Genomic DNA, 17,412 nt, shown 5'->3' with positions numbered 1-17,412 from the left:
CCCCAATGTAAAAATTAAATGGCAAATTTCTAATAAGTAAAGAAAATGTCAATGTAGTCCTTGATCTTTACAAAATATTAATAAAGACCCACATTGCTCAAAGTTTTAACAAATTCCCAATTTTGTCCTTTGAATCATATCCCACTTGATATTATATCTTAAATTCATGTATACTAACTATAATAAAAACCCATTTCTAAATAGATAACAGGGGAAATAAGGTGCCTTAAAAGAGTATTATAACAAAGTTTGGGTTTCTCCGGTACAAATTAATAGATAACTACCCTCTTAAGATCTAGATGTACAAAAAGAGATAACAAAGTCGGAGTTGGAGAAACAACTAGAGAAATAACCTCTGCTTCTTTTCCCACATTCCCACTACGCAGACACCACCAAAAAGGAATCAATAACCCATCTTACTTTCCCATGTAGGATGATGATGATCATGATGATAGACGACAAAAGAAACAAAAATAGTGAAGAAATAATAATAACTAAAATAAATAATAAAAAAGAGGTTGTCTCTGTTTGATTTGAACACCTACAAAACAACAGCAGAATCACATGCATAAACAACCTGTGCACATTGAAAATCCAGCACCAGCCTACCCTCGTCCCTACCCCACATCCTCACTCATCACCCCCTCACTTCTCAACCCCACCAGAGCATCAAGCCTGAAATGAACAAGGTCACAGAGGAAGAGAACACACTAGTCCTAGCAAGTCTAAACCCACCACTTTCATCTGTGTTAATGCCAGCTCCTGTGGGGCCCATGCCACCTCCTATTCCTCCTAGCACTCCGGTGGAAGGGGTTGTGCTGTATGGGGATGTGGTCGATGGCGTCGCAGTGGTGGATGGGGTGGTGCCTGTGCCGGTGTTAGTGCCAGTGCTGGTGGATGGTGTTGTTGACACTGGAGTTGTCCCAGTGCTCGAGGAGCTAATCAAATGAAACAGAAACAAATTAATTGACCATAAAATTAAGCATGGACTCCCACGAATGCTTACGATAAGTTCTTCACTCTAGTAAAAAAAGTAAATATAACCAAGCAATTTTCTAGTCACTAATACTCGAAGAGATGGAAAATTGAGGGGGGGAAAAAGTTATCTACTTCAGTAGTAGTAAAAGAGCTGAAACAATTTTGACACCTTATATTGAAGTTGGGCTTGGGTACCTCTAATTATTCAGGAAATATATAAAATACAAAAAGTTTGTCTGGCAAGGTTTTAAATTTTAATCAACGTCATGGTTTGCTTTAAGTACAATATATAGACTCAGACCGACCCACCATGTGATGAATGTCTTCAATAGTTTTAGTTGCATACCACAATGGTATTCTGATTCCTAATAATTTTTGTTTTTATTTTACATACATAAATTTATTTTCGAAAAAATAGGAAAGAAATTAGATTTTAGACTAGTGCTTTCCATAGAAATGGTGGAACTGAAATCAAAGAGCACATCCCTCGAGAATACCCAAAAAAAAATTACAAAGTTGGCTCCAATCTCAAAAATTTTGTTTATCCCGAGGCTTTGAGGTGGCACTTCAAGGACACAAAAGAGTTGCCCCCACCCAGGAAAAAGCAGCCGCTGCTATACCCTATTTTTGCCACCATAATGTGGACAAAACTTTCTGCTAACAGTAATTGATGGCCACAACTTTTGACCATTGCTAGCTTATGTGCATCACCAGTCACATAAAAAGCAACAAAACTATATAGTGTATTTGCTAAGGGTGAGGGAAATTCACTTTTGATTTTTTACCCTTTTCACTGTTCTTATACTATGACTTTAACCATCTATAAAGCATTGGATCCCAATGATTGTGGCATCGATCTTTTATTAAAAAAAAAAGTTAACCTACAAGCTCCCCACCAATAAATGGACAATGAGTCAAGAACATCATGATGCAATTACAATATTGGTCAAAATGACAAAAAGGGTACACATGGACTGGACAAAGCAAAAAGATAATGGGAAGGGTATTGGGTAATGAGTATTGGATTAAAAATAAGGTTAAAATTGAATGGAAGTCATTTGAATTGAACGACAACAGCTGAACGAGACATCAATTCTTCCAAAAGACAATACTTTTATCTGAATATATTAAAAAAGCGAAGATGCCCATTCCACTATGAATATGGGCAAAAAAAATTTATGTAAAAAAAAGGATAGGCCTTTAGGCAAGCAGCTCCTTCATGAAACCACAAGGCAGATCCTTCATGAAACCACAGCAATACAATAATCAAGCACAGCTATCTTTAGATCAGATCATTTTTTATCCCGACTTGTTTTGATGGGTAAATCTCCTAATCCCTAAACCTAACTTTATTTCACACCAGACTTTTCTTAGCACAACTTTACCAAATACTTGTAGATGTTTTTTTTTTCTTTTCTAAAACAACTGAAATATGGAAGCATTATATTAGTTTTATTATCAGACAATTTACTTTAATCTAATCAAAGATAATGACGTTTGATTGAATCCCATTATAACTAGTTCAAATTTGAAACACTAGGAGGCATTCTTGACGAAGCTTAATTTAAATTCCCACTATATCCTTTCACAACTTCTTCAACAGACCTGCTTTTTCTCTCAAAACGTTACGCTTTAGAAATGAGAATATTAACCTTTCGAAAAAAAGATTATTTGAATTTATTTTTTTAAAAAGCAAGTCTACAGTATACCAACTCAAAACGCTGATAAATGTCAGACCCGACACCGCATTTAAAATGACAATTATCAAAAGCTGCAAGTGGCACCGAATGAAAACAATAGTACCATTTAGACAAACAATCATGGAGTTCGCCAAAATTACAAGATTAGGCAAAGAGTGTAAACCCAACTTTTTCTTGGACCACCTTGACTCATGCCACCAACGTGAAGTGCCTATCTATGTTCTCATAACAAGGAGGCCATTTTAAGTGGATACTTTAAAAAAAAAACTAATAGTTTTAAAACATGCTTTAAAGTGATGATTATTATGATGTTTTCTTTTTGTAAATATCATCATCCGAACAGATAATATATTTTCAAAATATAAACAAAAGTATAAATACCTGGCAGAAGCAGGGTAGTTGCAACCAGTTGTGCCTGCAAATCACCATGTAAAGTAAAAGTTAGCGTTACAGTTCACTAGGTTTCACTCAAGCCTTGAAGATAAGAAAAGGGTCTGCTTGTGGTGGGGAACTTACTAGGGTCAGATGCAGTGACAGTAGCAGCCCCAGCAAAATCACATGAGCCTTGAGCCTGGCCCTTCTTCTGGAAATAACTGTTTACAGCGTAATTGCAGTGAGCAAGAACAGTGTTGGGGTTGTAACAAGCCGCATTTGAGTGGATGGGGTTACAGTCAGCTCCAGCTCCACAAGCATAGTCCAGTGCCTTCTGTAACACTCCCTCACTTATTCCATTCTTGCATACACACCAATTGGCACCTGTAAAAGTTTCATCAAGTTAACATAAGAGGGCCAAGAAAATATAATAAAATTAGAATAGAGAGGGAGATCCATGATAAACTATGGGAAAGAGAGATATTATGAGAGAGAGAGAGAGAAAGAGAAAGTGTGATAAGTCAGCTAAAGAAATTAGAGAACAGAAGTTTGAAGAGATAAGCAACATTTGAGTACCTACCCTTTCCCCTATTTTAGTTCATGAGTGCAAGAAAATTTCGAAAAAACAAAAACTATTATGAAAAATCTTGAAATATAAAAAAAGTTGAGCTGGAGAGAAAAAGAGCAGAGTAAATGCTGAGCATTTAGTGCAAAGGGACAAGCTTCAAGCATACTCAGAAAATCATTTACAGCTTCCCACATGAAAAAAAAAAAGGACCAAAAATAACTTGTTTCTAAAAAAGTTCATCCTGAAATATGAGCTAATGCTTCGTTATCCTCAAACCCAGATGAAAATACATAAGAGAACACATCTCAAGCAAGGGAAAAAAGATTATGATGTTACAAATAAAAGAGGGGAAAAACTATTTATGGCAAATAATGTCTTCAGAGTTGGAAAAGAAAAGGGCTTACTTGTATGGCCAGTCATAGCCAAAATAAGCACTAGAAAAGCTAAAACGGCCATGGATAAAGCAAGCTTAGATAATGGTTAAAAAGAAGTAACAATGGTGAGCTCTCAGAGGAAGCAGTAGCCACGCAGAAGTAGCCACGCAGAAGAAAAGAGTGAGGAAACAAAGAGAGAGAGAGAGAGACAACAAGAGAAAGTGGCAGTGACAAAGGTGTGAGTGAGAAATGAGTTGTATTTCAGCGTGCATAAAATAAATAAACAAACTAACAACAGAATTTTTTTCTTTTATTAAACTACGTTTGTCACAGTGAATGGAAACGAAGGTTGGGTCAATTAAAAACTATTGGCAAGAATCTAACTTCATTAAATTAAATCTAACCAAACTGGTTAAGCAAAACACATCATGACTATATAATGTTTCAAAGATGATAAATACAACGCTCTACTAACCCTGAGCCCTTACGATTAAAAATTGTGCTTAACTCATTAGATTAAAAGTATAATTTAAATAAAGTAAACGTGCACGTAATAAAATTTTTGAATAAAAATGTTTAACTTTTTATTATGATTATAAAATGGTTTACATGGGATCCCAAAACTTGATTAAAACATAATTACAATCACAATTTTACAAATAGTCCACCTAAGCGACAAAATTCACACTTTTGCACTGAGTCCTTCAATAAATCTCGACCGTAGCGGCCAAGCTGACCGAACATGTATGCGCTGCTCCAAAGCCTTCCAACTCATAGTTGATCGGCATTCACTTTGCCTTTACATGCACCATAGAACACCCATGAACCAAGGCCCAACAAGAAACTCCACAAGGCATAACAAAAGTCATAATATGCAGGAATTACCAACTTTGATGATCAATAAATCATAAATACGTATATATCAATCATACAAATAACCAACAAGCAATAAACATGTTCATTTTTCCCTATGAATTGTTTCACACCCTATGCCGAGCAAGGCGCAGCACTGGGGCGCCAAGTTTTTGATCCATGTCGAGCTAGTGTGTATAACACTCTTGTTGCGACTCCACATCATCACAACCTACATTCAGCATGTGTTGTCGAACACAACCCATTGTCGAACAATCACAACAGAAATATATAATTCAACAATGCCTCGTTTAAGATAACGGATGGGGTATACAACCCTAATTCAACATTTAAATAAACAAGCACAATCATTATATCTCAACACTGGGGCCCGTGCCCTGCTCTATGTGCATATGCCAGTTTTCTTACCTCAGTCTTGAGCTGCAGATGGAGCGACCTCGAGTATGATTCCTATCCGTAGCCTCGCAGAACCCTACTCACAACGATGTAAGGTAGGTTTAGTTCCCCTTTAAATCACAACCTACCACAATCTTTCTTTATGCCTTCCTAGGATCCAAATATACTTTAAATGCGCCTAAATATATCCTGAGAACCTCAGCTCAAGATCCCCTAATACTCTACATCAAATTCATATGAAAAAAGGTTCAAAAACTATAACGTCCTACTAATCTAGGACCGTTACACTGTGTGATTTAAAATAGTGCTTAATTCGCTAAACGGATCATTTGGACCTAAATGTGTAATTAAAGTTGACTAATGGATTAGGTATTAAAAATTTTGGTTAAACAACAATCATTTCCATTAAAAGTTTGAGTCTATACATGGGATCCCAAAAACGGTTTAAAAGTTAATTACAACTCAAAAGAATACAAAAGAGAGCCTGATCTAAGCAGCAAAATAAGGTACAACCCTAGTTCATCAACAGAGATCTCGGTCATGGCGGTCGAGCAGGCTACATATGTACACACCGCCCCTGAAGCTCTCCAACTCATGGCTGGTCTAGCTTCTCTTTACCCTTACCTGCACCATATAGCACCCATGAGCCAAGGCTCAGCAAGAAAACTTAAATAAACAGATACAGACAATCAACAAATCATAAGTAACATGCTTAGCAGTAATAACCATACTCAAGTAGGCATCTAACTCAATTACGCGATCTTAGAGTCACGTGAGTGCATTCCACACCTCATTTATTGAAGCGCCATCAGAGCCAGACAAGTGCATATTACACTTCCAAAGTGGCCCAGCCATAATGGCCTGCATTCAACACGCTTATGCTGACCACAACTTATAAACCACACTTTTGAATCGAATTCTATCAAGTATGAAATTCAGGCATAACATAGTCACTCATATTTAAATAGATATTCAAAGGCATCATTATAATCATGTTCAATAACCGGGGCTCAAGCCCTAATCACAACCCTTGTGCAGTTTTCATACCTCAAGTTCTAAGCAATGAAACGAGGCGACCCCGAGCACAATTGTAACACCCTGTTTAGCCAAGACCGATATATTGTGTGTTTCAAATGGTGTTTAACTCGCTAAGCGAGTCATTTGGACTTAAATTTGTAATTAAATACTAAACCAAGGTTAGGTATTAAAATTTTGGTCAACGAAGTAATCATTTTTCATAAAAAAGTGTTTAATTTAAACATGGGATCCAAAAAAGTGGTTACAGACTGATAAAAGACAAATAAAATACACACTAGCCGTCCTAGGTGGAAAAACAGAGTTCAACCCTAGTTCCTCCCAAGCTATCCCGGCCGTGGCGGTCGAGTAGGCTGCATATGTACACACCGCCCCTGAAGCTCTTCAACTCATGGCTGCTCCAACTTATCCTTGCCCTTACCTGCACCACAAAGCACCCGTGAGCCAAGGCTCAGTAAGAAAACTTAAATCAACAGATTCAATAAGTAACAAAATATAAACAACAAGCTTAGCAACAAAAGTCTGCTCAAACAAACACATAATCCAATTTAGCAATCAATGAGTCAGACAAGTGCTATTGGCACTTCTAAATATTTAGGTGACGTTCAGGCCCGACTCTCTTAGGCCGAGCTCTCAAATCTTATTGCCAACCCCGACTCTCTTAGGCCGAGCTATGTTCTGCACGCTTGATGTCGGCCCAGGCGCCCTTAGGCTGGGCTTTCAGAATAGATATAATCAAACATATAGATTGCATAATACACAATCGTATGCAGCAAATACAAGCATGCCTAATCGAATAATCACATTTATAACCACATTCATATCTATTTACAGGGTTCCAAACACCGATTACAACCCGGGTGCAGTTTTCTTACCTGGAGTCCCGAGCAGATAGCGAATGGCGTCGCTGAGCGCGATCCATACTTCCGAGTCCTAACGGTCACAACAAAATAGTGGACAAACATCAAGTACTAGACTATTTAATAGCTTCAGGGTATATTTCTAGCCTTCGAGATCTTGAATTCTACTAAACCGAGTAGTAGAATCCTTCCTGAGTCTTTAGGTTTGAGTTCCCGAGCTTAAAAACCCTATTTGGCCAAAATTCTCTATTTGAGTCGCGACGCCTCTCACAAGCATTGCGGCCCTCTACAAGTCAGATAGCCTAAGCCCTCACTTCCCTAGACACGCACCGCAACGCTTAGACGGTTCAGAGAATCAACTCAGCTCCTAAATTCATGCGGGTCGCGGTGCTCCAAGAACAGGGTCACGACACGATCCCGCAAACCCAGATATTATGGGTTTGTCCTGCGTTTTTCCCCAAGCCAAAACTCCTAAAATTCACACCAAATCACAACTAAACACAAAATTGAATCACAAAACCTCATTAATACACTTAAGGCAACACAGATAAAATAAAAACTAAACTAGAACTTAACTACAACTCCAAAATTCAAACCTTGAGTTTGAGAAACTCAAGAACATCAAAAACCCAACCAGAAATTACCAAGAATAGGGGGAATTCTTACCTCAATCCGCCAAACTGCAACCCTAAGCTGCCCTTAACTCAATCCCTAGCTCCAACCCCTTCAATTTCCCCAACTTTCACCTCAAAAATCCCCAAGAACTCCATTCACTTCAAGAGAGAAAGAGAGTAACGAGATAGAGAGAGGAGAGATGAGTGTTTAATGTGGTTATTTTTCTGAAAGTTACTACAGCCTAGGTCTGTCTAAGGTTAGGGGAAAAAGACTCAAACGCCCCTAGCCTCAACCTTAGTCCTTTAATGCCTCCAAGGCAAACTCGTCATTTACCACCCTATTCCTGCTAAATCTCAAATAACACTATAAATTCCCAATTAACCACGACATACCCAAATAATCATCAAATAAATCCCCATTACCCCATAAACCTCGTCAATGTACTAAATTACCAAAATACCCCTAGGCTCACCCCCGAGCCAGGTATTTGACCCCGTTGTGACTTTTTCGCTAACTCGCCCATTAGGATCGCCTCAAGCCACACATCTCAAATATATCCCCATAACACTGTGGTCTCACTCATAAAGCATATATAATACAAATATACCCTCAATGGGTCAAAAATTACAAATATGCCCTAATTAGCAAAACAGGCCCGCATACATATTTAATGCACATAAACATGCATAAAATACTCATATCACCATATAAATCATATATGACACATACTCACACATATATTCAATTAATTTCACATATATGTCTGATTTTGTCCTCTTGACACAGTAATCAAGGCGCTAAGCCTTATTAGCGAATTTGGGACATTACAACTATCCCCTCCTTATTCAAATTTTGTCCTGGAAATTTATTCAAACATCTCGGGATATTGGTCCCCCAAATCTAACTCTAACTTCGGAATCAAGTCATTTACCTTACTATTTCTTTGTAACACCTTCACTAAAGTGGCAGTCTTATTGTTGGAGAATATATTTTTATACTCAATGGAAATATGGAAAAAACCAAAATACAACTCTATGCAAAAATACAATAGACAAGATAATATTGATTAAAGAAATATTACAACTCAATTGCTAAAAATAAAAGTAAATAGAAAGATGTAGAAGAAGACGATTACAAACTCAAAACAATATTAATACAAGTAAATAAGACCAACAAGATCAAAAGAATGAAAATAAAACCAATAAAAAGAACAAACTCTCACACAACCAGAGTGTAGAGTAGTGGGGATCATCAACTTGAACAAGGTTCAAAACCTTTGTCCAAAAGCTTATTTCCCATGTTCTCTAAGCATTAAGGGATCTCTCTAGGAAATAGCTCTCTGGAATTATCAAGCCTCTATGGTGTATTTTCCAACCAAGTGCTTTGTGGATGGAAAATGGTATCTTACAAGTGAGCATTAGGCTCCTATTTATAGAGTTTGAGATACTCGTTGAATTTCAAATTCCACCAACCCCCATGGCTGTTACCAATGTTTAATTTGATGTTTATGGAATTAAAATGGAGATTTGGGAGTTATTTGGGATGTTAGAATCGTTCAATTTGGAAAAAAACTGAAAAACCAAGTTGGCTGTCAGCCTCACTGGCCGCTGCCAGGATTGTTAGTGGCCGCGGCCATTGGCCTCTACCCCCAGGCTGTGGCCAAGGAAAGTCAGTGGCCGCGGCCACAGGCCATTTTCAGCACAAAAAAGTCATTTTTCCAAAACGTTCCAAAATGTCCCAAATCATTTCCCACATGATTTTGTACCTCCAAACACCTATTGAGAGTTAAAAACATGTCTCCAACAACCATATTTCATCATGGCTTTGTGAAATCCAATCTCAAATGTGTAACATATAATATACACATTATTGGGTAATATTTGGGAGTTAAAAATTTGTAACTGATTTTGTAACTCCAAATATGTCACATTTGGGCACACACATGTGTCCAATTTTGTGACTCTCAATAATATGTTACAAGGTGTGACAAATCACATTTTGTCACATTATTTAATCTAATATTATATTATATGAAATAATATAACATTCCCCACTAGATTAAAAAATCACTTTTGTAACACTTATTTAATCAATCAAACATTATATTAAAATATAATATTCCCCCACTTGATTAAATAATCGCTTTTTATAGAAACCTTTGCATTGGTGCATAAAGTAAAGTGTCTTTTGACTTGAATTTTACCTTAGTGTAATTATCACAAAGTTTGTTGAAATTTTGGTTGCCGAAGCATTGAACCACTATCCCTTGATAACAAACCGACGATAACACACACACCTTTGTTATGTTCACTTGAGACCTCAATGTCTCGCTTTTGCACCGTTAATGTCCATGTGCACATTCCATTCATAGATTTTTCTTGAGAATGACTCCCAATTCTCATGAGGGGTGGCACCACCCATATGTCTATATAGGTAGAATTCTTACAGTATTTTGTTACCCTAAAATACTTGTTTTTTCAAAACTGAGTTCTATTAAAAAAACCTTTCGGTTTTAACCCTCATTTTGATAACACACTAATACTCATATCTCAGATGGGACAAAATTTGAGTACTACTACTATTCACTTGATTGACTTGTTATTACCTATTGAACCTAATACTAATTTGGTTACTAGTATTAAGATAGGTTACCATCAACCGTGAATCTCTTTAGAGAGTATAAGTCCCATCCCTTGAGCTGTAGAAATGATTCCATTTGAATCATTTTTCTCATGTATGCATACTTAGACACTCTCATTATTTTATTCAAACTTTGTTGCTAGCTATAGTTTGATTAAAATAGTTACCCCTTTAAAATAGTGATTTTGACCATAGTCAACACCCCCACTATTTTATAGTTTAATATCCAAGATAAACATTTGAATATTAATTCTAGAAACCTATTTGTTTATAGAATTATCCTTTATGTTTTAAATTGATTCCTTCTTGAATCAAAATATTACAAAACAATATCTTTAGACACCAAACATGTCTAGATTTGTTCATTCTATACACATATAACCAATGTGATTTAGAATGTAGAATTCCAAATTACCTATTTGATAGAATGACCAAATTAATCAATTATTATCAACAAAATAAATTGATTAACTTTTGGAGAATCACCCCCACATTTCTCACATAGTGATAATCACTTTAAAATAGAAATCTCTTCATTTCTATTAAGTCATTTATCCTCCAAGATAAATCTAGACTTATAATTCTCAAAGTTCATCATGAGTCCTCTAAGCCACATGATAAACTGTCAATAGATCAAGATAAAACCTCAATGTTTACCTTGATTTATTTACTTTCTAAAGCAAGGCACATTTATTTCAAAGCAACTTTTACTTAGTTTCTTTCTTTTATGTATTTCACAAAATAAAATGTGAACACAAATGTAATGTGAGAATTTCTCAAACAAATAATAAAAAATTTTCATTTTTAGTTGTCTAAATAATCTCAAAATCACTTAAACAACTTTTGTGTATTTCTTAAGAGTCTCTTTGAGATTATTTTGAAAACATCAATTTGACATCCATTGATTTTCTCATCAAAATCAAAATGAAAATGTCAATTTTTTTTAAACACTTTAAATCAAAGAAAATAAACCCTCATTGATTTATGTAAACACTTTGATTTCTTATGTTTTTGTTTGAAATTATCTCATCATTGAGATTAATTTAAACATATCACCATCTTTAACCAAAATGAATAAAGTTCTCTTTTATTCACCATTGGTGTAAAGATTCAAAATTGCTTCTCCAATTTTGAAATGTCTCCTCATTGAATATTTAAGAATTATTGTCACTAAATAATTCTCAAATATATTTCATTTGACCGTATTCTAGACTATAAGTCTATTGAGTCAATATGTCATCCCACAATTTTTGAATCCACCTTGATCCATTTTTAAGACACAACCATTAAAAGATGTAACCCCCTTAGGTTCATCTTTTCTTATCTCATAAAATGAGATGATCATCTTTTAAATGAGAAAATTTTAAATTTTCAAATAATTCTTTTATTCACAAATCACATACTAACAATAATATAGGATAAAACCTATTAACATCTCACAAATGTTTGCATGATTATATTTCAATATAATTTCACATAGTTGTCAACATATATGACTTATATCATACTAACATGGCTCTTTATTAATAGGTAAACATAAATTACAAATATCATACACATATGATTTCATATTTTTATTGATTCACAAAATCAATATATTTATGCATGTCATATAAAACTCATGAAATTTTCATTCTAATAATTTATCATTATCACATAATAAGACAATTTTATAACATGCTAACATATTACCCAATAATCTACTAGATCATTTACACATTAATCACATATAACAAAAACTCAAGATATTAAATTATCTTTTAATCTAACCACCATATTTGAAAAAACAAAGGAGATTAGAAAACAACGAACCTCATTTATAAAATTTTCTTCTTCTCATTTCTATCACTATATGAAAACCATTAGATCTTCTAAGAAAACAAAAGAAGACCATTACCTTATTTTACCATCTTTTCAAAGTTGGATCCTCATAAGATCTCTATGGTTTCTCCTTCCATTGAAAAGTATAATAAGCTTTTGATTGTTAGAGAATATATTTTTATACTCAATGGAAATATGGAAAAAACCAAAATAGAACTCTATGCAAAAATACAATAGACAAGATAATATTGATTAAATAAATATTACAACTAAATTGCTCAAAATACAAATAAATAGAAAGATGTAGAAGAAGAAGATTACAAACTCAAAACAATATTAATACAAGTAAATAAGATCAACAAGATCAAAAGAATTAAAATAAAACCAATAAAAAGAACAAACTCTCACACAACCAGAGTGTAGAGTAGTAGGGATCACCAACTTGAACAAGGTTCAAAACCTTTGTAAAAAAGCTTATTTCCCCATATTCTCTAAGCACTAAGGGATCTCTCTAGGAAATAGCTCTCTAGAATTATCAAGCCTCTATGGTGTATTTTCCAGCCAAGTGTTTTGTGGATGGAAAATGGTGTGTCTTACAAGTGAGCATTAAGCTCCTATTTATAGAGTTTGAGATATCCTTTGAATTTCAAATTCCACCAACCTCCATGACTGTTACCAATGTTTAATTGGATGTTTATGGAATTAAAATGAAGATTTGGGAGTTATTGGGGTGTTAGAACCGTTCAATTTGGAAAAAAGCTGAAAAACCAAGTTGGTTGTCAGCCTCACTGGTCGCGGTCAGGATTGTCAGTGGTCGCGGCCACTGGTCTCTGTCCCCCAGGCCGCGGCCACAGGCCATTTTTAGCACAAAAAAGTCATTTTTCCAAAACGTTCCAAAACGTCCCAAATCCTTTCCCACATGATTTTGTAACCTCCAAACACCTATTGGGAGTTAAAAACATGTCTCCAACAACCATATTTCATCATGGCTTTGTGAAATCCAATCTCAAATGTGTAACATATAATATACACATTATTGGGTAATATTTGGGAGTTACAAATTTGTAACTGATTTTGTAACTCCAAATATGCCACATTTGGGCACACACATATGTCCAATTTTGTGACTCTCAATAATATGTTACAAGGTGTGACAAATCACATTTTGTCACATTATTTAATCTAACGTTATATTATATGAAATAATATAACACTTATTCCCTAAGACTTTATCTCTTCTCTCCAGGCTTTTCCACTGGTTTTTCCTTACACAATAAGTCCCACTGAAATTCCAGGGTCTCTTTATCTAAACAGGGGTAATACTCGATACCTCTTTCCTTAGCATTGGCACCAGTAACACCTTATGAGCCTTTGCCCATGATGGGGTAAGGCTAATCTGTAGGCTCCTTGCCTAATTCGTGTTAGGATCTCAAAAGTCTCACAAACCTAGAGTCAAATCTCATCTTTCTTTCCAAATTATCTTATTTTTTAATTAACCATACTCGGAGAGGCACAAGGTCTCCTATCCGGACCCCACATTCCCATATTTAAATTTGCAAACTCTTATGTATTTTCAATAAAGTAGACACTCATGCCTTAACAATCCTTAATAACTTAATTGGTCCTCCGGACCGATTCTGAACTAGAATACTTCATGTCTCTCATTTCATTCCCTGGAATGGGAAATCCTTATTTCCTACCTCACCATATCTTATCTAGAGTCACTCTGCCCGTCGATCGATATTCATCACCGTGACAATCCAATCCAAGGACCGTACTTGCCTCAATGTCCCAAAAATTTACATAATCAAAGTAAAATACTTAAAGTTTGAGTTGTTCCTTTAGGTTGTCAGCCTGTCTGAAGGTAACCAATAATTCAAGATCCCACCATTATACTCGTTGCCTTCTATGACTCTTTCCAGAACTTTGGAAATAATAAATAAAGGATCTCAATTTGACATTATCGACTCCGGTACCCCACGGAGACATACGCTCTTCTTTCGCATATACTTATTCTTATGATAACTCGCTCACACACGCAAAAAGTGTGTTAACTTAATATGTCGAGTCACAACTTCTCATATCCAATCCTCTTACCTGCAATATGAGGTGATCCACCCATACAGTCAATAATTATATCCCTCCATACTAATTCTAGGATGCCCTAGACTCACAATAACCTTTTTGGCTTGTGATTTTTATCTCTCACTTGCTGAAAGGTTAGATAGTGAGCCCCTCACGGTATACAGATTTTGGGTCTTAACACACATTTAAAATTTCTGGATACAACAAGCATAAGGGGTGGTATAAGACTCATCCAGAATCTCCACCTTGACGCAAGCATCCATCAGAACATGTATCCAATCCTCATATCTTAATCTATCCATGCTAAAATAGTAGGATTCTTAGTCATTCCTACAAGAATTTCTTTATGTATTTCATCGCTCATAGAGGTATATCCTCCAATCATCAATCACAGATTCTATACCGATCTCGGTCATTACCTCACCTGACTTTACTATAGTTCATTGCGAATCATACAACTGGCACGAACCTTTCTACTCAAGGTGTCAACCTCCACGTTAGTTTTCTCTGAGTAATAAAGGATTTCACTGTGATTCCTTCACCAATTCCCACCAATGCCTTATCTCATGGTTAACCCCTAAGGGTGACAAATCGCTTTAAATTTTATGCTAGTGCGTGCACTTCTTTTCCATAAGTGCCATCACCTCACCCTAACCGTGCCTATCTGGCATTACTGTCAACTTAATGTCCCGTGTAGAACATTTATGTTCTTATTCCTTTATCCAATGTGAAGCACGAACAATCACCTTTTCAGTCTGCACACGGGCACACCCTAGTCCTTGACGCACCGCACTATTAACTCCTCGTTTATAAACAAGGACATAATCCACCATACCGTCCTCATATACCGATCCACCACATGCTTATACTGATACCATGGTGTGGCAATCAACCCTTATTTCAACTTCTGAAAATCCGGTATGCAACTATCCATGCAGGAAAACTTTATGTCCTTACGTTACTTTAGTCAAGGGTATGGCAGTCCTCGAAGATGCTTCAAGTAAAGGCCGATGTGTTTCGCCAGTCCCACAATACTTCTATCCTCTAAGATGTTCCTTTAGAAAATTCCTTACTGTTTCTATCTTAACTAAATAATACATGATCCCATCACTTCCCATAATGTGACCTTGAATATCATCTGGAGTAATCGAAATTTATCCCTTCTACATCCTTACCTGTAATCCTCGCTTCCTCAGCCTCGGTAATAACAACGAAAAGTGTCACTCGTGTTCTGTTTCTAATTGGAAGTAATTCAAAACATTCTTGATTGATCTGAATACGACTTGTCCAAATCATCCATATACTCTCTACTTGTTGAATTTACGTGGGTCGCTGGAGCATTGGTCAGTTCAAGAGCCTTCACTGAAAATCCATCACATCATACTTGGTGCAAGAGGTAATTCTTGAAATGTCCCTTTTCCTTGATCCTCAGCTGGTAATAACCAGATAGAGGGTCAATTCTTGAGAGCAATGTCTTACCTTGCAACCGGACAAATGAATCATCCACCCTTGGCAATGGGTACCTATTCTTGACGATTACTTTATTTGGCTATCCATATATGGTACACGTTCTCGCAGACTTGTCCTTATTCTTAAAAAATGGTGTTGACATATCCCCTGGTGAGAAGCTCCATCTAATCAATCTCCAAGTCGAGTAACTTCTTCAATTGAACTTTTAATTCTTTCTGCTCAACTGGTACCATTCTGCATGATGTCTCGGATGCCGGGTCTATTCCTGCATTAGTCCCTTAGCACACTCAATTCATAGAGGCAACAACAATCCAAGAAAATCCTTGTAAACCTATCTAAAACCTCACTGGTCGATCTAGTTTTCCTCTGATCTAACTGTTATTCAGATTTCCGGATAGCGTTTAGATGGATAGCCTTGGGGAAGCAGAATTATCAAAGTCTTTCACGAAGGGTGACCAGGGGTCGCGGATGGACAGAAAGGCTTCGCCTCTCCCGTTTAGTGTCTAGCACACTCTTTCAAGCAACCGCGACCCGGAAGCTCGTCAATTCTCCCGGACTCCCGAAGGGATATCCTTCGGGGAAGGTCCGTCCAGGAGAAGCTCTTCAGGTTACCTTCGCGGATACAGTTCCGTGCCTCGCACGGAAGAAGACCAAGCGGTCGAGTCACGGAGGAGGCATAGTTGGAATGATACTCACCTAGCACAGGATCCCGCCTGACACGCTTGACAGGTCGAGGCCGCACACATCCCAACACGCCTAAAAGTGCCTTTTCGCCTACTGTTCCGCTGACAGCCTGGAAAAGACAGCTGCCTTTTGGCATTCCCCATATTTTCATGTAATTATACCTACGTAGAGCCTTGTAGCCATGCTACTACGGTAATTGTATCCCCTATTTATGGCTGGTGTAATTAAGACTCATAGGGGCAGAGTAAAACCCTAATCCAAAACCCTAGCTATAAAAACCTCCTCATTTTACGATAGGAGGAGGGCCAAGAAATTACAGAGCAAGAACTCTGCCAAAATCTCTCTAGCTTCATCTTCTTCAAGAGAACCGGAGAGAAACATTGTGAGTTTGTGAGGTTCTTGTACACCAGCCATTTTACTGTAATTCTCTACAAGTATAATAACATCGACTCGTGGACTAGGGCTCGTTAACGCCTGAACCACGTAAAAAACCTGTTTGTCTATTTATATTTCTGCACTTCTACAGTTCTTATCTTTTTATTATTTTGTTTGTATTCGTTTAACTTCTTCAATTGAACTTTTAATTCTTTCTGCTCAACTGGTACCATTCTGCATGATGTCTCGGATGCCGGGTCTATTCCTGCATTAGTCCCTTAGCACACTCAATTCATAGAGGCAACAACAATCCAAGAAAATCCTTGTAAACCCATCTAAAACCTCACTGGTCGATCTAGTTTTCCTCTGATCTAACTGATATAACCCTGGTGGTACATACCATAATAGCTAGGAATCTCGTGAACGCAACCGGGTCCTTTCTTTTTAAACTCAGAAGTCACCATCTTTTCTTACAGTCCATGGTTTTTCCTTATTTGGAAAACTAATCCATACTCAGAATCATATCAAAATCCTCATATAACCAGCTCAATCAGTTTTACTGCTAA

At 36.6% G+C, this 17,412-nt stretch overlaps 1 protein-coding gene across 1 annotated transcript; it reads right to left on the bottom strand.

Moving 5' to 3' along the window:
- Positions 1–217: 217 nt before the first annotated feature.
- LOC133830678 (PLASMODESMATA CALLOSE-BINDING PROTEIN 3-like) lies at positions 218–4,275 on the bottom strand. The gene is made up of 4 exons (XM_062260706.1): positions 4,023–4,275; positions 3,195–3,434; positions 3,060–3,093; positions 218–938 (listed from the first exon to the last, which is right to left on the bottom strand). Exons 1-4 carry the CDS (start codon positions 4,072–4,074, stop codon positions 653–655), a joined length of 612 nt encoding a protein of 203 aa, XP_062116690.1. The 5' UTR covers positions 4,075–4,275; the 3' UTR covers positions 218–652.
- Positions 4,276–17,412: the final 13,137 nt, after the last annotated feature.

This window comes from Humulus lupulus, chromosome 4, assembly GCF_963169125.1.
Source record: "Humulus lupulus chromosome 4, drHumLupu1.1, whole genome shotgun sequence".
Taxonomy (NCBI): Eukaryota; Viridiplantae; Streptophyta; class Magnoliopsida; order Rosales; family Cannabaceae; genus Humulus; species Humulus lupulus.
The sequence above is the reverse complement of the archived record's forward strand: the minus strand, read 5'-3'. Positions and strand labels throughout refer to the sequence as shown.